This window comes from Motacilla alba, chromosome 8 (assembly GCF_015832195.1).
Source record: "Motacilla alba alba isolate MOTALB_02 chromosome 8, Motacilla_alba_V1.0_pri, whole genome shotgun sequence".
NCBI lineage: Eukaryota > Metazoa > Chordata > Aves > Passeriformes > Motacillidae > Motacilla > Motacilla alba.
Genome location: NC_052023.1, coordinates 18026338 through 18050084, shown reverse-complemented (window position 1 = coordinate 18050084; position 23747 = coordinate 18026338). Strand labels below are relative to the sequence as shown.

General features: G+C 36.1%; 1 protein-coding gene across 1 annotated transcript in view; it reads left to right on the top strand.

Moving 5' to 3' along the window:
• DPYD (dihydropyrimidine dehydrogenase) overlaps positions 1 to 23747 on the top strand; it is a 337889-nt gene that overhangs the window by 115279 nt on the left and 198863 nt on the right. Inside the window, exons 7-8 of the mRNA XM_038144404.1 lie at positions 1776 to 1857; positions 4212 to 4299. Of these exons, the coding sequence (XP_038000332.1) occupies positions 1776 to 1857; positions 4212 to 4299 (170 nt within the window). The remainder of the gene's footprint in view (positions 1 to 1775; positions 1858 to 4211; positions 4300 to 23747) is intronic.

Sequence of the window (23747 nt, the reverse complement as noted above, 5' to 3'; positions counted from 1 at the left end):
GACCATGAACAAGTTTTACTACTTTTGCTCCTATCTGTGCCACTGCTTTACAATGTACCAAAATACTCCTCTCACTAGGCCAAAGAGCAGCAGCAGTAATTTAAGGTCTCTGAGAAACACCAAGCACCTGTCCAAGCACCTCTGACTTGGGTCAAGTTTGAGGTTGATGTGAATTTCTGGGACACTTGCATCCACTGCATCCCTTCTCCATCTCTGCCCCATCTCCTTTTCATTTCTGTCTCTCCACTGCAGAGTCAGAGACCATCTGCTGCTGCTGAAAGAAATTGCATCAAAATTATTGATATATAGCTGACTTTCATAAAAAGCCTATTTCCGTAGTTAATGTGCGTGCATGTGGGTATACCTCACAGCATAAAACTAAGTGTTTAATAAGAGCAAAAAAAAGTGTTTACAAATTCTGACAGTGATGTAACACAACCAGTGGTGTTCTGGGAGCATGTTGTGGAGACATCAGGCCTCCATCAAATTCATAGGTGGCCTGGAAAATAGAACTTTCCTCTTTTTTGATTATATTTCTTTATTGAATCTCTGTTGCAGAATCATATTGATACATTAGTTTCTGCCTCAGACTCCTTTATTTAGCGTGACCTGTGAAAGTTGTATTGACACATTCATTATATCTGATATTTACAACACTTCTCATTGCACACTGGTCAAGAAAGGTGTAAAAAGGGCAGTATTAGAAATAAGGAAGAACACCAGTTTCTTATCAATATAATTAAAGTTGATGCAACTTAAATAAAACTCTTCTGGCCTGTCAAAGTTAGATGCTAAAGATATGTGGTCAATATCAATATGTAAAATAAGTGAATCTCTTGTGCCTCTGCTTTGTTATGGATATTACAGATTCATTAATTTGAAAACAGATTAGACTGTTTGAAGCTTAGAAGTATCTGGGGAGAAGCTTTTACTTTTCTGCATATTTAGGTTTTTATCTTCATTGAACAAAAGTATCTAAAATATAACTTCAGTGTGTTTATGTGCAACATGTTTTGCAGTAGGAATTTAGAACTGGCATATATAGATGTCATTTCACTGGAGATAAATACATATAAATATTAGATGTGTATCAGTTGATATAAACTGAGATTCTATACTGGCACTGCAGTTTTCCCCTTCTGTGATTCTGGGATCTTGAAGATGTCATTCTTAATCTTCCCCAGGAGGAAAAAATGCCAGTTAATAAACATTAAGTCAAAAAACAGACACGAAATCAACAGCTGATAAAGTGTTTGTCCATCCTGAAAAAATAATTAAAAATTTATGAAGTAGAAATGGAAGTACAGTTTTAAATACCCTAGCTCAAAATAGCATATGTATCACTTTTAAAAAATTGTGTAGGAAATTTGATACTCTTGTATTGGATCGCTTAGATGAAAGATTGCTATGTCACTTTGCTTTCAGTAGCCACGAGGTCTTTTTTTAAATGGGTATCCTAAGCTTAGTGTTACATATTCTGGTGAACAAAAGGAATGGAGCTGAAGTCCTTTAGAATTCAAACATAACATATGTTAATTAGTCACCTACAAGAGTGAGCAGTGTTGGCCTCAAGGTACTGCCTTTCTGGGCTATATTTTTAGCATTGGATGAATAATGCTTTTTTGTCTCTGTAAAAATTAAAAAAAGTCAAGATCCACTTTTCAGCACATTTCCATTCGCATATGTCAAAATTAAATAAGGTATAAGTATTTTAGCAAATAATAATAATAAAATAATGTTTTCCTAATAGTTACAAGCATTTTTATTTGTTTTAGTATGTCTGAAATCCCCCAGTTCCGTTTGCCATATGATGTAGTGAATTTTGAAGCCGAGCTTATGAAGGATCTTGGAGTGAAGGTAATGAAAAATATATCCTGCCTATGTATAGCTCAAAGAAAAAAAAAGAACAAGAACTCTGCCAAAGATTAACAGCAAAATGTCATGCACATTAGTAAAGAACGATTAAAAGCTATGCTAGACAGAGGCAGGAAGATGCTTCCTCTTGCTCAGGGCATTTGTCTGTCTCCTGTCTGAATGCCACTAGTTTGGAAAAGGGCAATCAATAGTTCTCATCTGGAATGCCTGCATGTGATTAATTGTCTGTAAGAAACAAATTCCTAAATTGCTTTAGGGGTTCAATGTAGCTATTGGAATGATTTGGGTTTTTTTTAATCAAGTTTTTTTCATGCAAGTTTGGCACTACTTAAACCATTCATATTTGATACTTCTTTTGTTCCTTCTCCCTGAGTTTTTTTTCCTAATGGTTTATCATACAGTCTTGCATCCAAGTTAATTTTATAATAAAATGCATCAAATTAAAGTGTTAACATGATCATCTGTTATAAACAATACCAATCTATTCAACTTCTTGGAAAGCAATAGTTATGCATTATTCTGTTAAATAAATGTGTGTTGTTTATAGATAATGGGAACAGCGATTTATTGTAATTTAGGACTTGAGCTGAAGATTTAGATAGTATTTACAATTGTTGCTCATTTTAATAGTAGTTACAAATTTAGGATGTACCACCGGATCAAATTTTTGAGTACCAGGAGGGATACTTTATGTTTAACACATTACTAAAGCCTTCCATGAAGCAAGAAATTCTTGCATTGTATTCTTTCATGTTGATTCTTTTTCTGATAGCAGTAGACTGTTGTCACAAGACCTGAGTGAGAACATTCTCCTGCCTGGGTTTTTTAAAAATGCTAGTAAGATGCAAGATAAGGTTTCAAGTGCTACAGATCTGTTTTTCTACTTTAAAGTTCCCTTTGCAACCCTTGAAAAGACTGACAGAATGGAAGTTTAGTTAGGGATGGTGTTAAACAGAGCACTGAGACACCATTAGGCAAAATCGCTGGGCATAGACTCCTGGGAATCCTCTGCCAGCCTCAGTTCCCAGGGCTCTGTGTTATGACAAGGTCTCCAGAACGGACTGAAAGAGCCATCATGTCATCCTGACCCGCAAGTCCTCTGCGGTTCTGGAGTGCAGCAGGGAATCTCAATGTAAATTTGTTTCAAAGCTCTGCCATTGGTTTGCAATTGACCCTTCAGCAAACTGGTTAAATAAGTACCTTAGCTTTATGCCTCTATAAGCTGGAAATATTTTCTGGTGTTTACTTAAAGCATTTCAAATCTGTGGTGGAAGGTGCTGTGTTGTGTAAATGCTCAGTAGTGCTGTTTATTCAAGTAATTCCACTGAAATTAGTAAGAATTAGTTGGATAAGGATTACAGAGCTAGGCCCTAGAAGTATTATGAATCCTCACATAAAATAGTATTGCTATTTAAATTCCTTCATTAGGTTTTCATAACATATGTACACAACAGGATAAAAAAAATGTAATGACAGTTTATGGAATGTCTCTTGTTGCAAGTGAGGATGGAGTCTATATTGTTTTAAGGATTGCAATAGTACATGACTTTTCACCTCTGATAAAATTTATACTAAATCTCCAAAGACAAAGTAAGTCAGTGTTTTAAGTAGTGTAAATTGTATTTTACCTCTGCCTTTTTTCCCCACCAACCAGAAAAGTATACTAAATGTACAGGCAGATTGAAAAACAAACAAGATACACAGTGACTTGAAGGCTAAACTGTTAAGATCACAAAGTAGAGAGCTTACACAACAGCGCTGCATTTTGTGAAGTAAAATCACATGTGATATAAAAAACCTGAGGGAAAACATTCAGGTTCAGAGAGTCTAAGATGTGGAGATAAAAACACACATACCTATGTCAAGAAGTATGAAATATCAGAAGAGGAATCACACACACTTTTTGTGCTCAAAGGCCTTGGGGTTAGGAGCGATGAACAAAAGGTGTGTGTATCTCCAGTTGCATGACCTCTGCACAGGCGCTACCATTGTTGGTTTCCTGAGCACGCAGAGAACACCATTCCCTGTCTCTTGCACTTACAACTCCTCTAGGTGCTCAGCCTGGGCAGTGGCTGCTCAGAGCAGGATTGGTGGTGGAGAATGGCTCTGGAAAAAAAAAATAAAAATTGCAGCTTTTGCTTCTGGAAGCAAAAAGAAATTGATCAGAATCTTGCTTGCTGTGAGTTATTTCTTTGTCTAAATTAGAATTAACAATTGCAAGTCTAAATCAAAACTTATTTAATTCATAACTTTGAAAACCTTTGTTAGTTTACCATGCAGAGTGTGCTGCTTCATTATAATTGCAATTTTTACCAAGCAATTTTTAATTGTTTCAGATAATTTTTAGGAAAGGCCTTGCGGTGGATGGAATGACACTCCGTACCCTGAAAGAAGATGGCTATAAAGCAGTCTTTATTGGAATAGGTAAAAAGAGCTCACAGTCATATTAAATTGAAGGACTACCTAGGAATAAACTGGTCTTTGTATCTTTGTTAATAGCATGATGGGAGAGAGCTTTAATTTGGTGAATTATGGAAGTATGGAATATAAGAAAAATTTTTAAATCAGGAAGCTAAAATTAGTGGCCTTAAGAGGATTACTAAAATTTTCAGATTTATATTATAGATCTTTAAGTAATGTGTGAATGTAGCCAAATGGGTTGATTTATTGTTTGTTTAGATAGTTAAAAATGGATGAACTAAAAATTTGCTTGTAATTAATTGCCATATTGGCCTCGAGCGATACACGAGTTTAGTTTTCAATTTTTGCGAAGAGCTTACTACACCCACACAATTACTGAGTCTATATGTAAGCCAGTGATATCATGCTTGGTTGCTTTTTTTCTTTCATCCATATAAAATGTGCAACATCCTTCAGATAGGCTATAGTGAAATGTGCTTATAGAGTGGGCTAATGAACTAAGCTGATTTTGACTTGTACAAAACCAGCATCGTAGGTCTGTCTTCTCTCATATACTAGAGAATTTCTGCACCTCTCTGCTGTTTGAATCATCATTTCTTTTTAATGTTAGATTAGAATTATTATCCATTTACAATTATTTTGAAGTACAGCTGGACCCATTGCTGCCATATGATAGGCATGTTGAGCAGGCATTGTCTACAGTTGGTATGAGGCTTAATGCTCTTTATTGATCTAGACGTTGCCTAAGTGAACATAATAGGAAACAAGTTGTCCAACTGTTCCTCCTTCCTATTATTGATTACAGAGATGTAATTCTTAGTACAACGACAACTGTTGTTTACCATCTGGTTATGCAGTATAATAAGCTTTGCAGGTCTATTCTGCCGTGTAATGATAGCACAGAGTGTTGTGATTTATGTAATCCTAAATCCTCACGTTGTTAGAGAGCTTCCATGTATAGGAATTCTGATGTATCATATTTTGATGTAATTGCATACAAGGCAAATGGTGTGACTTAAATTTTTTATTGTTTTCGTCCGTATCTTTCATACTACATTGTGAAATCTCACCAATGAGGAATTCATTCACAAGTATTTGTTTTCTGTGAGTCTAGCACTTAGGAAAAAATTCTAAGTAATTTTTTTTTAACATCAGCATCGTTCCTCTGCATTTCTGATTCAGAAGCTTAGTGAATGACAATTCAGTTTAGTGTAGGCAAAAATGACCACTGGGCACTTCACATAGAATTGGAGTGTTTGGTTTATATACCTGGATTTATTTTCTGACCTTAAAAAGCTATGCTAATATAAAATATTTTTGGTTAGAAATACATTTTTATATATATACCTACAGACAACATTTTGGCATACAGATACTAGGTAAAGGGACACAGCCAGAATTTTAATAAACAAGAGAAGGTATCTGAAGCATAATTCTCCTGTAAAGCATGTGTTCATTGATTGTACTAGGAAACAGAGGGTATAAATGCTAATGAAGGATTATGTGTACCTACAAAGTTTTGTTATTGGACACTACCTTGCATTTATGATGCCCTTTCTGTACCCCTTGTCTGCCCGTCATCTCACTTTTGCAGTACTGTGTAAGACACTGGACAGCGAAGTGGCCATGCATACTGGTAGTGAGAGGGGGAGGACATGCTGAGGGGTTGTATATTTGTGGAGTTAACAATATTAATGCAATAGAGCATTTATGAGCTGTCAGCAAGAGCCATTTCTCCATAATGAGTCTTAACTGCATTTCTTTTTTATGTTCTTTGCCTACTGAACAAACATATTCAGTGAAACACCACATTTGAACATTAACCTGAGTCATAGGGGTAAAATAATTATGGAGCTACTTACATAAAATGGAAGGTTTATTTTTTGTTGTGATTTGCTTCAGAATGAATTTGTACCTTGATGGAAAAGAAATATGGTAGTTTTAAATTTTCTCTGTTAGTGGAAAGAAGAAGTAAAGGAGTGTGTAAAAGAAAATTAAATCCCTGATAGTATGAGAGGACTTTTTTGCAGCAATGTGATTTTTGAAGAGCACACCTTTAGTCTTGCAAATGAGATGGAATTCAAGATATGCTCAGTTGGGATTGTACAAAAGTCCATGTGTGATTCATGAAACAGAAGAGACTTGTAAATAACCAGCTACCTGAGGGCAGGTGGAGTTGCAAAGAGAACTTTGAAAACTATTTTTCACACAGTTATGCATCAGGGAAAATCAGTTGCCTGTGGGAATATTGTGTGTGGTAGGGAAAGTGCCCTCCACTGCAGGTTCTGTCAATGGTAAAACATAGTGACTGCAGTTTGAGCATTCTAGCAAGTGCCCATATTGAAGAAAAATGAGCAGCGAAGGCTTTTTGTGAGAGCTGTTTGGACAGGTGTTAAAAGTGTGCTCTAATCAGCTGTTTGCTGTGTTTCTGACATGAGAGGTAAAGAATTCCTAAGTTCACAAAAGGATACAAGTTAACAGACTTACTTGAAATGAATGACAAAAGATTGTGCTTTGCTTCAGTTCTTTGCTTACTGAAGCATTGAGGCCACGATGGTTTATCTTAAAGGGAAAGATAATCACCAGCCAGCACGTCTGGTATATTTAGTCACTGGCTCAAAGTTGAGAAAAATACCTTGTACTAGACTTGAAAAAAATCAGGTGGCCAGTATGTGTCACCAACATTTGACAACCTCTGGGGTCTCAGTGTGAGTCACACCTTACCTCCATCTTACCTTTCCCAATTAGGCTGTGAAGACTGATGTGAAATTTGGGATTATGAAGGCCTGAGTTGAACTAGGAAAGACTGAATCCTAGGAAAAGCTTTCCTAGTTACCTGGATAAGCAGTAAGGATCCAGCTGGGCAATGGCAATGTAAGAGATGCACCATGCTTCTGGTTTTCTCTTGCAGTCACAATTTCAGATTACAGCTATTAGGGGATAGTCCACGAATCTCAGTTTCTTACATAAAAATTAATAATAGACAATGGCATGTGTGATAATTATTAAAGGAACAAAAGGTAGCAGCTAAACAGTGGGAGGAACAATATTCTTGGAGTCTCTGTATTTTTTAAGGTTTTTTTCATTGTTATTTAGGTATGTCCTATTTCTAAACATAGTCTTATTTCATTGGGCAATTAAAATTGCTAATTAAGAATTAGAGATTAAGAATTATTCATTTAAGTTTTCGTCTTAGAATTCCAATTCTCTTCTAGTTACAAAACTTCTGGGTTTATTTTCTTACTCAAAAACATTAATTAATAGGAATTAGGTCTCCCAATTAAACTTTCAAAGTTTTAAAACCAACCTCTAAAAGTAAGCATGGAAAAAAAACCCTATCCTGTCCTGATTTGAAAGATTACTCAATGTACTCTGCCTTGAATCAGCTCTGCTTTTTGATAAGAAGGGTTTGTGAAGAATTTGTGGCTGAACCGACAAATCAGTTTGAAAATTTTGCTTAAAAAAAAAAAAAAGTCTTGCATCAGTTGCTGCCTTCTGTAAACACCGTAGAGACTCAGGGCAAGAGAGAATAAGCATGCTGAGAGCAAAAGGAGAAATCAATGGAGGGGTGAGGGGCTAGAGGAGAGAGCACGTGGTCCTCAGAGACAGCAGAGGAAGGCAGCCAAGGGTATCCTGCGGGGAACAGAGCAGTCTGAATGCTTTGTGTTACTGTTTGTCTTCATGGATTTTCGGAGTGAAATATGATTTTTACCAATAAGAAAACCCAAAACAAAACACGTGTATGTGTCTCTCATGGCTATCAGAGCAAATGCAGAAATACCAAACTTTTATTACTCATCTTTCAGCTGCCTTCTTTGAAAAACAGCATTGTGTTATTCTGTCTTTTAAGACTCCACAAAGCATTTCAAATCCTTTTTGAAAGAGAAAATACATAACAGTTTCTTTGTAGAGCTACTTAATTGGATAAAAATGAACGAACTAAATATTTAAAGGACATTCTTCATGTGACATTCAAACAACTACATGGAAATCTATCACCATAACATTTTCTGCAGACTTTTACACAAACCTCTAGCCTTATTCTCTAATACTTTATCATAACATTTGCATTCTTCTTAGAGAATATCAGATAAAAATATGTCCTGAAATATTGTTTTATTTGGTGAACTTTTAAGAAAAATATAAAGCCCCCATTCCCAGAAATTGCTTAAACACTTTAACTTCAGTGTTTGTATATTTAAACTTGCAGCACTAACTTTCTAGTTAACTTCTCATTGAGTAATGAGGATTGCTTGTTTATTCCTCCATCTTCTGCTACTGAATTGCTGTGAAGTTAGTTTTATTGTATATGGGTATTCAGAGGTCTATTGAATACTGTGAAGTGGTGGGTTAGGTGAGTGTACCAAGTAAATCTAAGCAGATTGTTGTTTGAATGTGTTCTAAATAGCTTATCCTGCTTACAAGGGTTAAAACTGTACATTAAAAAAAAAAAAGAAAATAAATTAAATTCCTTGTGGAATGAACCTTTGTCGTAATTGCAGTAATTCATAGTTAATTACCATCACATTCAAACAATGATATAATAAGATCATGTCATTGATTGGAGTGAAATTACACACCAAAAAAAAAAAAAAAGAATTTTAAAGTGAAAGTATTAATGTACCTTGTTTAAAAAAAAAAAACTCTCTGAGATTGATTTACTCTCTCTTCCCCAAAAAGTAAGTAATCTCCTCATGCCTGTTATTATCTTCTGATTAACTATGCAGTGCCACCTGGTGTGCAGATGGGAGGACTATTACACATCAAGAGCTCTGTTCACACCCACCCACACAGATATAAACCTACATGGCAAAAAGTGAACAGATGTTCATTTTGCTTGTGCTATAGGAAAAAATTGTGCATCGTACTCCTGATTCATAAACTAAATTTGGAGGACATGAAATCTGCATATGGGGCCCGTAGGCCCATGGCCAGCACAGACATTTATGGAGGAAATATGTCATGTTCAAAATAGTTCTCATTTCAGGTTGTGAACAGACTTTTATTTGCTTGCTTCTCTGGTTTTGGTTTACCTTGTATTTCTGAATTTTCTTTTTCTTTTCATCTGCAATTTCACTTACCTCCTCCAAAGAAGGAGTTTAGAGGCAAAGTTATTTGAAAACATATCTGGGATTTATCTGTTAGTTGAGTGCTTTTCAGAGCTGATTTGTGTTTCTTGGTGTTTGTGATGTTGTGGAGGCTGTTAGGCCCCTTGGTGAAGAGCTGTTTGTCTCGGTAGTAATGTAACAAGTCATGTAAATAGCAGTGCACCTTGGTGAAAGATAGAGCTTTAGGACAGGCGTTGTGCAGCCTTAGGCTCTTAGGATCACTAGCTCTGTTTTTGTTTTTTTCTATTGTTTTGTGTTATTTTATAATTTCATAAATATTTTGACACTTTATAGATTATATAGGTTTTGCTGCAAGGAAGCCAAAGCCTGAAGACAGGCAGATGAAAGACAACAACTAAGGGAGAAAAATAATACCTTGGAAGGTCATGCAGGAAAGAATAATGTTGTTGGAAACACGATCAGCCAGATACTCAAAATGAATGTGTGCCTGGCATAGTTTCTGGGTTTCTTTCATTGCACTTGTAGACAAGGGAGATGACTGTTTCAGAATCTGGCAAACTAAGTGCTTTTCACCAAGAATTTTAAATGGTGACAACAATGGCCTTTTAAGTTTTGGTATCCATATACAGTTGAATATATTAAAAACACTTGAAATTGTATTTTATTGTTGCAAGCTGACATATTCAAATTCATACATCTGCAAAAAGCTGTGAGCCTTTGGTGTTAGAAATAATGAGAATGGAATAATCAAGATGAGTCATGAAGTCAGAGTACTTTGAAGAGTTTGAGGAACAGCAGTGGTGAAGAGCAGTGGCAGGATCTGGGCAAAGCTAATTCAAAATATTTCATAATTGCCTTACAGTCCCTAGACTAATATTAAAATCAAATTTTTAAAATGTTTTTTAAAGAAAGATTCCATGAGAAAGCCAGTCATAGATGTGTTTGCACTTTGTACGAAACAGGATCAAAACTTCACACTGAACTGCAACTGCCTGAAGTGAAGTCTTAAGGAAGGTCTGCACAAGTCTGTGCAGTCAAGTATAGGAGATCTTTATAACCTGCCTCCTGGAGAGCCTTAGCTCATGGCTCACAGCTTGGACAATAAATGCCTCCTTCTTTAGCACTACATTTCTTGTTTCATGTCCCATGTGTATAGTATTCTAAATGAATTATACAATCAGTTGGTTCTAATACAAAACTTCTTCATCTTTATTATCGTATGCTACTCTTTAATCTAAAAAGCATTGTTATTAAAAACCAAATGCTTACATTAAAAAAGGAACTCTGTGAAGGAGCCTGTTCTTACATAGAAGAATTTGAACTTGCTATTATTCCCAATGCAGCGTCTTTCCTGGAGACCAGCCATGTACATCAATCCAAGAATTTTTATGCTTGAGGCATTTTTTTTCTACTGTTGGCATTTGTAGTAAGCTGTTATTTCAGCTCTTTAGCCCTCAGTACTGCTCTGGATATTGGTGGAATATTCCTATAAATACATCGGAAGCATTAGGCAGTTGAAAGCTTTTAGGGCTAAGATTCACAAAACATCTTATTTATTATTAATAGTCATAGGACACTTTGAAAAAATACTAATAATCTGCCCTAAGGCATCCTTATGATATTCACTTGTAAATTACACAGATTTTTCTGCTCTTACTTATCTTTCCTACCAAAACACTACTTAGCATAACAATCTCTCCTGCATATGTTTTACAAAACACTCTTCTGTCTTTTTCCATGATGCTGGACAGTCTTCCTGGAGAATTGATAATCTAAATATAATTAAAACATTAATTTGATTCTTATTGTTTTAAGAGTAGTTCATTTTTTCATATTTTAGTGGATTATGTAGTCTAACATTATTTAGCACTTTTTTTTATTCAAGCATATATTTTAAAGCATTTTTATGTTTGAGGTATAGAAAAAAAGAAAAAAAATGGTGATGTTACATTTTCCTATTTTGATGTTACACACTTGAATGCTTTACACCTAAAGAAAATAGCTGTGCTTGCTTGCCTGCCTGTTGTTTCCAAAAGTTCACTCCATGACTCACTTTTATCTTTTAGATGGTCAAATATTAATTTTGCTGCCATCTTTTTACTTCCACATTAATATTCAGACACAGAATGAGCAGCCTCCTAAAGTGCAGTTTGTGAGTTGATTCTACCCTTTACTTCAGCTGATCTCTCTTTTTTTGTAAGAAAAGTGTATGTGGTCCTGTATGGGTTAAATGCAATCAGACACTTTTTGAAACATTGTTCTACCTAATACAATAGGAGGACTGCCATAACACAAAATCTAAATAAGAGCTTTAGAAATTCCTTACTTTACTTCATCTTGTCTGCAAAAGATAAAACACTGGTTAGAAACCTAAGCTTGTTGCATTTAATTTTTTTTTTTAAGATTATACACAAATAGAGTATCTCAGTCTCACTTACTTAGTACCAATTATTGGTAAGAAGATGACAAGCAATTTTTTTTTTGTTAATGAATAAAGTTTTAAGCACTCTTCCTGTCATATTTATGTCTCATAAATATGATGTTCCTGAGTTCATGTTCCTTTCACTGCCCACTCTTGTTGAATTCAATTGACAAAGTTAAGACAAAACTGGATTTGTGCTGTGGATTTGTAGTACATGTTGAAAGAGTTTTAGAGATTGATTTGGGATATCTTCTTGCTCTGCCACTTCTCTACTTCATGAGAGTGGTGCCTTGGAAGCCGCTGCTGGGTATGGGCAGGACTCAGGGCTTCCATCTGACCCAGTGGTTGCTTTGTGCTTCTCAGTCCTCTGCCTCTCTTTCCATCATTGCTCAGGAGTCAGGCCTTTGTTGGTTTAGGAGCACTTTGATACAATGAAAGGCAGTTACCTCATTTTGGGGGAAGACCCTGGCAGTGCTTGAAGCCAGTTTTCCTTCTTCCTTCACCTTGGAGCACACGTGCTAGTGATTCTGTTTCTAGATGGAACTCACAGACCGAAGGCCTTCTGAGCCCTGTAATGGCCTGCAGTGTGTGCCCAAGGGAATCCCTCACTCCTCCCTTCAAAGTCAACACATCACTTGGAAAGCTTTTCTCTTCCAGAAGCATTTGTAAGTGTATTGTCCAATATAGTAGCCTCCATTGTCATGAGAAGGCACATCCTCTGCCCTTCATTAGTTTTAATGCCATGGACATTTTTAAAGGGAGCAAATACCTGAGAAGAAAATTGTACATGTGCTCTATAACAAGTAATCTTTAACTAAGCTATATAAATGTTTGTGCTGCTGTGTCTCTGCTTTTGCGTATATGCTGGTTGTCCAGGCTTTTGAACCACTTACTATGGTCTGATGATACTTGAATATGATGCTTGAAAGTTGTTTTCTTACTATTCTATACTTTTCAGATAGGCCACTTATATCATTGCTTTTAGTATGAAATTTTAAATAATTATGCAAATGCATATATTTATGAATACAAAATGAAAGGCTAAGAGGCATACAAATATTTCTTTGGGTTTATGTGATATGTTGGTGTGTTCTGTAGATTTGAGATCAACTTTGTCATTCCTTGTGCAAAAAGTCACATAGATGTACACATTCTATGTACATTTTATAGTATCAAATCATATTCAAAATTTGACACTTGGTGATGTCATAAGGTGTGGGGTACGTATAGTAATTAAGATTGACTTTTTGTACTGTTAGAGTTTTCAGTGTGTTAATGCTAAATTTACCATAAATTTTTTAATAAAAATTGTTTATGAGACTAAAACACAGAAATAAGCACACTAAGTACTTGGAGTGTTTGGATAATGCTTATACAAATTACATGTTTATCTAACAGAAAAAAAAAATTTCCAAATGTTGTCCTTGATGCTGTTTGTTTTGGAAGTCCTTGGGCTATTGTTCATTAATTTGTGCTAAAAATGTATTGAGCTAAATATGAACCATTAGAGAAAGTGAAAATGCATTCAGTAGCTAGTGTGATAACTCAATATTCCCTCAAATGATCTTTGGTGATCAGTTTCATAGGAAGAAAAGGGAAGAATAATAAGAATTTAAAGATCAGCAGATTTCAGCCAATTAATCTTTAATGTTAATATTGTCACTGTATTGATGTGGTAGTCACCAAGTAGAAACTTGCAGTGTATTACTGCATTGAGTTGTCAAGATTTTATTTGTTACTGTTCCATTGATGTAATAGGAGATGGTGTAACTCACTTCAGATTTCATAGGATTATTTTTATTAGAAATGATTCTTTATTTGTGACCATTGATAATAGATGTGTATTTAGGTTTGATGCATATGTTTAAGTAGATTCTAACACTTCAGTAGATAGCAGAATGTCAGTACCTGACTGTTATTTAAATCCGATTATTAAGCATTATTAAAGATAATTTCCAAATAATACAATATTTATAGCTTTTTCACTAGTACATTGGATTTTTTTAAATGAGAACAGAACTATCTTCCAAAGGAAGCAGTTATTCTAATTTTATAAATAACCTATGCTTAGTAGTTAGACATTGGAAATACCACAATTCATTATTTCAATATCTGAGGGACTTAGACATGGTTGCATTTCTGTTTGTTGGTAAACACAGGTGTGATGCTCCTATTATGGCACAGCACAAATCTTTTGTAGGTGAAAAATGATGGCCAAATTTCTATCTGTGAGAAATTTAGGACCCTGAGATTAGCTCAGTTGGTGGAGCATGGTAGTAATGACACCAAGTTTGTGGCTTCAAGCCTTTCCTGGGTCATTCACTGAAGAGTTGGACTTGATGATTCTTGTGGGTCCCTTCCACCTCAGCATATTCTGTGATCTGGAAATATTTGTGTTTTGTTAAACTTTATCAAGTTAGATAAGAGTCTCTACAAAACAAAAAAAAATGTTCTCAAATAGACTTTACATACTTGGGTGACCACATAGCTTGTTTACATTTTCTTATTGCTTGTCTCCTTACCCTCAGAGTTTGAGTTCTTGACTGAATGAAGTCTCTTTATTTGCAGTTAGAGGAGATAGAGTGACCATTCTGTGCATGAAGCATAAAGTACTTGGTTGTGGTCTCTGTACGAATCACTGGGGTAAAGTTCCTGCCCATTTTCTTTCTGTAGTAGCTGCTTGATAAAAAAGCTTGGTGGAAATTTGCATTAAAAAAATTCCTTCCTGCAGTAGACAGAATCTGAAGAAATCACCCCTAATTGTTACAACCTATACCTTCTTTGTGCACAGCTTTTTCTGGAAATCCCAACAAAACTAAGTAAAGAAAGTTCTGAAATGTTAGCACTCTTTAAATTGTAGGGACATAAGAGTCTTACTACAATCTCTACATTGATGAGTTGGTTTCTTATTTTTCAGATGCAAATATGGGCCTTTGCATGTGCTGAATGTGCCCTTTATTGTATTGAGGTATAGAAAATACACATTGTAGCTCAGTCACTTCTGTAGACCTGCCAAGAATGGAATATGTTTAATCAGCCTTGGAGGGTGAATAATCCTAGATACAAGTGTGGCGGTCAATGTTCATTCAGAAAGATGTAGAATATGCAAACAAAATGTTTAGTTAAAGAAGAGTTGAGTGAATTGCTGCTGTGGCAGGAGATGGTTGTAGTTTTTCACCTGAAGCACGCTCATTGCCTTTAATTTTTCACTTGGTTAATAACAAAACTGAATCATGTACAGCACGAGATCACTGGAAGGAAGCATTGTGGTGTGATGGTCTGCTGAGGGTGACGCTTTTGGGCTCTGGCTGTTGGCATCCTGACTGAGTTCATTCTTCTCTAAAATCATGTTGGAAGATTGAAATGCAGCACTAAAAGGACTGTGAAAGTACTGTTAAATGCTCTGGGGAAGCCATACTGTGTTCTTGCTGGCAAATGTTCAGGCTGTTTCTTGAAGCTACAGAAATCTTCATTCCTAAGCACTTGAAGTTGTGTGGCTCACCCAGTTTCATTTCTATTCCAGCATTTTGAAAAATATGTATAATAACCAATAGAGCAGATGAAATAATGCAGATTTTATTTGGCATTATTGGCATGAATCCAGCAATATATCAATGATCACAAGGAAGTTTAAATTTTCTATCAGATAACTTACTCACATTGAAACATTTTCTTTAGATTTTGCCCACCAGGATTACTCTGGTAAGGATATATTGTATCCTACATACTGCTTTCTGAAATGAAATTTTAATAATTTATCAAAAATGAAATGTATCTTGCATAGTGCCTAATATATATTTATTTCAGCCTTTCAGATATGAAATTATCTAGACTAGAAATAGTTTGCTTACATGGCTATATTTTACTTAGATGTTGGAAAAGAGCTTTGAAGACAATTTGATTGCATTTGTCTTGCCAATTTGAAGAGCTGCCTGACTTTGTTTCCTTTGGTTCTTAAAGAAAAAATGCTTCTGCTTGTGTAACACCCCTTCTAAAACTCCATGTAGCAGGATCTGCCATGCAGTAGGTGTTTCTAATAAGCGTGCAGCAGTAGAAGGGTCGGGGACTAACCAGTGAATAAAAGTCAGAACTCAAAATGAGGTGCCTTTCCTGTTTGGCACTGGGCAGTGATAGATACTGATAATGTTTGATTAATGAGCAGCAGACTTGCACTGGGTGAAAACATCTGTAAGAAATGATTTATTATTTCAAAGGTATTGGAAGCTTACTGTATCTTGTAGATTCAATTGTGTGTGCCTGAATAAAATAAATGAGATGCAACATGTGAAAAATGAAAACACATTACTTCTAAAGGATATGTCACAAGCAGGGTATTTTTGTTCAAGTACACTTTGTCACTTTGGGGATTTTTAATGTTGGTCTGAATACAAATCATTTAACTGGCTCATAAAATCAACCTAGTTGGAATTCTTGCATCTATCATTGAGACAGAAATGAGGGTTAAACTTAATATGCTGGAACATCCCTTAAATTTTTGCATATGGCATCATACACAGCTGTTCCAACTGTACATGTGAACAGTAAGAATTCTCCTAGCAATGTCATAGGAGTGAAAAAATGTAATTATGCAAATTTAACATTGAAATTAAGAAAATTAATTCATTTGTAGAGTCATTAAAAGGTAGTGTCAATAAAGTTGATAAAGTTTCCCGTAAATATGTCTATGAACCAATGTCTGATTCTCTTCTCCCTACTTAGGCTGTGTTTGAAAAAGAACAATGACTTGTAGATGGAGATTTCACTTTTGTGTACTTGCAGTCTTGTAGTTGCTGGGTAGTCTTTCAGCCTGCCTTTGGTTTATAGAGTGACCTTATTCTGTGCTATGTGTCAGTGGCTGTCAATCTGGTGGCACGTCCCTTGGTTCTGTTCAGAGCTGCCATGGAGCTGGGAGCACAGAGAGCTAATGATGGTGCAGACTCACCTCCATCAAACTGCCCTGTGTGTTCAGACAAGCTGGAGTGTGCCCTGACTCCAGGATTAGAGAAAACTGCATTTTCTCTAATTTTAGAAATAGGAAAGGTGGGACAATGGCAATGTAATCCGCTCTCCAAATTTCTCCTCTTTTGCTGGGTCAGTGACTGTGAAACACTTCTCTGTAGTGGATAATGTTTGGAAATTCTGATAGATGCTGTTCTGTGAATCTACACCTATTATGTGTATACACCTTATCTACTTTCTTACTTTTCTCTTCTAATTCAGTAGACAGCTAAAATATTTTTCTTCTTGGGATTCATCAGTGATTATTTGTATGTACATAAATGCCAGTCAAAAAAAGACATGTTTTCATGTTGTGCAAAAAAAGTATAACCTGATAAAGGTCTTAATAAAGGTGTGCCAATTTTTGGTAAAATTGGATGATACACTGCAATGTCCCTTGAACTTAAATTCACACTGATTTGTGTGTGTAATTTAGTACTGAATAACAAAAAACATACTTAGTTTCTTAAGACCAAAATTGTTTATCAGAAATTTTGTTTTAAGATCTTTTTTGGTAGATTCTATTCATAGCATTTAATCTTTTCTTCATCTTGTTTTGATCTTACAGGGTCTGATATAGTGGGAGTTAAAGAATAGAAAAAAATAATCTTTATCTTCAATTCTTTTTCATATTATATCTCAAATAGAAAGAAAAGGAAATTAATCTTGTCCTTGGACTGTGCCTTCAGCCAGTTCTTTAGAGTCCTTAAGTAATGTCATAGCTTTGAGTTAGAAGGTTCTCTTGTTCATGGAGAGGTTGGCTCATTCTCTCATCAGGGCCTGGAAGTTAGTTTTCTAAGATGTACTAGACAGTTAAAGCTATTATGAAAGTGGAGGGCATTGGGTTTTACTGTCACTGGATTTCATGAAACAGAGCTCCAGCAGTGACAGCTCCCTCTCTTTAATGTGGAAGCCACAAACTGACTACATTAAAGGAGTGACCTTTCAACCTACAAACTGAGTGGAGTTAGAGCAGCTTGCCAACTATGAGGTCTTGGTACCATCTCTGCAGCAGGTGCTAGCCTAGAGAACATGTGGATCAACAGCTGGATACTAAGTCCTCTGAGCACTCTCAGGATCTTGACCCATTTGTATTTACAAAGGGAGAGAGGAAAAATCCCCCAAAATCCAAACCAAGCAAACCTAAAGAAGTAGATAACTAGAATTTATAGTGATGCTACATGGACGTCGAAATAATTTAGTCTAGAAGCCAGATTGAAACTTCCGAAGCAAAAGCTGTCAAAAACATTGTTAATGTGATAATTTCTGCACTGAAAAATCTGGATCCAGATTCTTTGGTCAGGCAGCAAAGTCTGTAAGCAGTGAAGCATGGAAGAGGTCACATCTGCTGCAGGCCTATTTCCAGGTTTCTTTTGTAAAAAGTATGCAGAAAGCCAAGCATGATGTTTTCCCCTTTCCTTGTTGTCCACCAATTTCACAAGAAAATCATAGTACACCTATAGTTAACACATCTTTTAATGTCCTTTTTTGCTGTTTAGTTTAGTGGTTGTTTGCAGCTTCTGAATGAAACTGGCTCACTGTATTGCAGATGACCTCTAAAATGCCACTGAATTAAGGTTATAATGAAGGACAGAGCTCTTTAATGCACTCAGATATTTACATGCAACATGTTTTATTTCTTTTTTTGTCTTTTTTAAAAAATATCTTTAATAAACAATAATAAATCTTTAATATTTTTATTAAAGATATTTTGCACAGTGAAATCTGTGCAAGCTTTTTATCTGTATTATTACACAATATTTACAGCAAGTTTGATGTCTGGCACTTTGTATATAAGCAGAAATGGAAAATGGAAAACGAAAACCTTATAATGGCTTTTCCTTGCAGTTCTGAGCAGGAACCACACAAAATACACTATCACTGCTCTCAGGAGTGCCAGAAATGTGCTACTGCTACTTCTTGGCATGTCACCTTTTCTAAGCACTAAATACACATGTTTGATGCCCATTTTGTAACAGAGACCTTTTCTTAAAGGCACAAGATAACTTTAATGGTTGTGGAATAGGCAAGCAAAAAGGAAGACAACTCAAAGTTGCAAAGTCGAGTTCATTCTCCAGTTGTAAGTCTGGAAATTCAGTATTTGTTGCTAAGACTCTGCAGACAACAAAATTTGTCCCAAGACTGACTTGTGGTTAGGTGACTTAGAAGATGAAGCAGGAGAATAGGAAAAGAGAAGCCTGGTTTAAGCAAGTTTATGTTTGTTTGATATAACTAGCAGACCAAAGAATCATTTAACATCCTCTCTCTTCAGTTTGTCAGAATTCAGTTTAAAAAATGAATTACCTTTCCTCATGTATGTGTGCATCTGTGAACATGTTGGAAAAAGACTCTGTCAAGGGTTGGTCCAGCTGCTGTTTCGGTTGCATCAGTGCACAAGGGGAAGGAACATTATCACATGTAGGTAAGGGTTTCAAACCATGATTTAAGTTCCATGTGTTTTGCGTAGAACAAGCCCAGCTCACTAGTCAAGGCAGGTTTCTTGGTACAGACATAAAATTGTTTGGAAAATCTGTGGTTGAACATATTGGAGCTATTTCTCATATTTTAGTTAAAGAATAGTAGGACCTGCTTGCATAAAAAATGCTGTGTCTACAAAGGAAGAATTTTATACAAGGACAAAAAAGTATTCTTAAATTCTGAGATTATTTTTCACTATTTAAAAAAATGTTAATAAACTGATTCATGTATCTAAAAATGTGTTATTAGGATTTTTTGATGCCTCTTGAAGCTTCTGCCACTGTAGGATGTAGATGTATGTTTTATTGGCATTTTTAAATTTGAAAACAGATTCAGGACTTAGTGCTTCAAATGTGCATGGAAATGAGTGACTAAATGTAAGGATCCCTCCTTAAGTCAGGAGTTATTCACAAAGTAAGTAGTATTCACAGATGTTGAAATACATTTTGCAGTCATCTTCGTGGCTCTATTACATCCCAGGGGTATGCAAAAGTCCTCTACTCAAGCCACTGTTATTTTGAAAAGACACTGATTTGGGGTCCTTCAGCTGTCATTGTTTTCCAGCGCAGTGAGACTTCCATAATAAACTGCCATATGCACGAATTATAAACTAATGCTGCAAGATAAAGTTCGTTATGCCACTGTGTGCTTTTAAAATCCTGTGCTATTTTTGCTCATGTTTTTCAGCTGGGATGGAAGTGTATCTATAATAGTATGACTAATTATCTTTACATGCATTTATCACTAAATAAACTTCACACAAGACAGCAAGATTGTTTACTTAAGCAGTATAATACTGGGAATGGAAGATAGCTCTAGAACATAGGATTACATTGCCAGAATGATGCTATTTATTAAGCTATGATAACGCTAATGTTCCTTTTTGATGTATAGCATGTGTGACTTCAGCTGAACTTGTAGAGAGCCTTAAGGATGTTTCATTGAACATTTAGTATGGCAGCAAGCCAGAATACATTTAGCCTAAACCCAGATGACAGGTTGGTAATGAGGTAGTGATTGATGACCACTGCTTCCATATGAAAACCTGCTTGATATGCTGTGGGGGAAATGCATTGCTAGCTCTTTTTATTTCGTTCCCTCTGTATTAGTTATTTTTACTATGGAGGAGTAGCATTGGCTGCTGGTTATTCAATCCTGGTTTCACTTTTGGATGAGAACTGAGTACTTAGCTGAGGTTGTAGAGGCACAGCCTAATGGCTAAATTTATATGTTTTTCAAATCCCAATTTCAATGGATTTTTATTGCCAAAATAACTGCAATTATATCACTTAATGAAGCAGCCTATAATATTATTACCTGCCTCTGTAATTTTACAAGTCTTTATGATTCACTTTCTGTGCCATCTAAATGGCATCGCTTTCCCTCCTGATATAAAAAGAGAAATTTGGCCCAAGGGTTGTAACGCATGGGTCAGGCAAACAAGCCTAAACAAAAGACTGCTGATTATTTTGCCTAGTCCTTTTCAATGCTTTTGTGTAAAGACTCTGCACTGCTTATTTAGATGAGGGGCAAACTGTGGTTCTATGCACTAAGAAGGGTATTTAAGCCATGTCCTTCAGCCAGATCCCAGCCTGTTGTCTGGATTAGCAGTAAGCGTTAGGAGGAGGCAGCAGAGGCCTGTAGGGGTTATGTCCATAGCTGTACCCAGTCAGACAGGGTGGATATTAGATGTCCCCAAAGCTGGAGGATAACTAATGGGATCACATTAAGGCCTGGTTAGAAATCACCCAGGGATGCAGCAAAGGGCACTAGGGCAGCATAAATATCTAATGTCAAAAGAGACTCATTATTAGTGTTTTCCCAGGCAGAAGTGACTTTTGGTCAGAAAGGGGTGAGGAAGCTTGTCACCCTAACCAGAGTGACACTGCACTTCCTCAGAGCAAAAATATGAGCAACAAAATTGGGGATCAGTGGTAGAATCAAAAGCCAAACTAAGGGGGTCGTGAAGCAGGGCTGGGGCAGTTTCCATTCTTCTGCTGCTTCCAGAGATGTAAGAGACATGTCCTCTGGAGACAAAAGTGACTGACTTTTCAATGAGGAATGAGTGCAGTATTAGAATGGCAGATTTGTGGGGTGAACATGCATTCAACCCAAATGAGGGAGTGAGTCCAGGAGCACGCAAAGTAAGAGCTAAAGTAATCAGTAATGCCTCTTGGTGAAAGAGAGGGTTCTTGTGGAATTGCAGTAGCGTACACATGTAAAGGAAAGGAATAAAGGAGAAAAGACGGCTGCAGCACTGGGCTGGATTCAGGTATGCAGAGCAGAAATTCATCTCTATATGCACAAATGGAAAATATTATGACAGGAATCATTATCTGGTCTATCTAGGTCATTTAGCTTCCACAAAATTAACATTATTTTTCTTACTAAACCACACCCCTCTGTGGATGTTTTCATTCTTCTTGTGGCTTTCACTTTTACATGTACTTGCAATCTTTTTTGCCACCCTCTGTTTATTGCATAGTAAGCTCTTTGAGGAGCACTGGTCTTCTTTTTCTGTTTGGAAGGTACCCACATCCGACATGTTCAGTACCAGAAATTAGTACCTTTTAACTTAGAGATGTCATTCGTTTGAACTTTCCATTCATTTGGCACTTCCTTTCCATAAATTCCTGTGTATAACTGTAGCATCCTCAGGCAGGCGTCCTGTGAGCTGCAGAATTTGTCAATTCAAGTAAAAAACTACTTTCTTTTGAATGTTTTGAGTGAGTTTTTCAAATGTTCACACCTATAAACTGTCCTTAATTGAGACAACCACATTTTGTTGCTCACTGACCAGTGACAAGATGGAGCAGGTCCATTGATTTTTACCCTCTTCCTCGAAAGACCTTAGTTTTAACAAGTAGTGGCAAGTGAGGACATAGTCTTTCGGTGGAGATTAATGGCCATATGGTGTTGTTGCTTATACACTGGAAAGCTTAGTTATTTACTGTAAAATCTGACTCAAAATTCTATACGCAAATCAGAAACTCCTACTTGGTTTGTTTCCATAACAACACACAAAACAACATCAATCACTTATAGTAGAGCTCCACACTCCATAATTAGGGATGCAGTTTTAAGAAGTGTGGGAGGAGTTCTGTAAAGTGTTTTTATGTTAAAAACAACATTAAGCCTTGTTCTCACAAAAGCTTATGCACAAACTTCACTTAACAGAATGTAATTAATTCCATTGGCATTTATGGTATGTCTCCACAGCTCTGATGCAGTGTCTGGAGTGACTACGCATGCTCTTCTCTGTCGTGTCTGAATGACTGGAGTATGAGCAAGGTTTCCTTGAAGGCAAGCTTGCCTTCTGAATAGGGAGCAAATGGGGGTTTACCCCTACAGACAGAGTCACCACTTTACCATACCAGGCATGGATTTCAGTATGAGAGTAAATGCTTGCAGTACGACAACCTGTAATATTGGAGAAAAGTGATATCAAGAAAAAACTGCTTAAAGCACTTTAGGTAGGAAAAAAATTAAAAAATTTGCTGTGTATCTTTTTAATATAGAATTTAAGCCAAAGGGATATCTACCGTAAATGGTATTTTCCACTAGTATCAGGAGTATTCATATACTGGTGGAGAATACTCTCCATGCTGTCTTCACAATCACAGTGAAGGATAGATTCTGCCATATGAAGCTATTACAACATCATAACACCTTCACTGAGGCAGTCCCACAGCCCCACTGATGCCTTACAGTAATTTACAGATTGGAACAGTTTGAAATAATCAAAGTATTACTTCCCCACTCTACTTACTACATGGCTAAAAAATGGAGAGGGTTGTCTGTAATTGGATTTTTTTGTGTTGTTTGTTAGTGTTTGGGGGCTTTTGTTGATTTTTTTTTTAATGCACATTGTCTGTATTTTAAAGAACCAACAAAACATGCTTTAAGTTCTCCTGGCATTTTTGAGGCAATAACTAAAACATTTTCTCTAAAGCATCTTGTAGCTGACAAATCCCTGGGCCCTTAGGCAAGCTGTGTTTGAGTCTTGTTGCTTTCAGCTGCTCCAGAGACAGCACGTGGTGTGTGCCTAGGAAGGAAAGGCTGAAGGGGAAAACCCTGAACAAAATGAGGGACAGTTAAAAAAAAAGTAGTAGATAAATGGGAGAGAAGACAATAGTAGATAATTAGGAGACAAGAATTTCTGTAATGAAATGGAACTGAAAAAATTAAGGAACTAAAAAGAAAGAAAAAGTAGATAGAATACATAAACTAGGGGGAAAAGTCAAATAGGGAAATAAAAGCGAAAAGACATTAAATTATCCATTAAGATTATAAAAATGGGAAGGATTAAAATAAAACAGAAGCTCATATAGTTGTTCTGGCCATATTTTCAATAGTTTTCTTCCTTTGATAACCTAGACGTCAGCTTTCTCTTTAAAGAAAAAGAGCAGCTGAATAGAATAAGTGCTTTACTGAGTTTTGATCCTTTCTGTCCTTCATAAAATATTAATTGTCTTGTATACCAA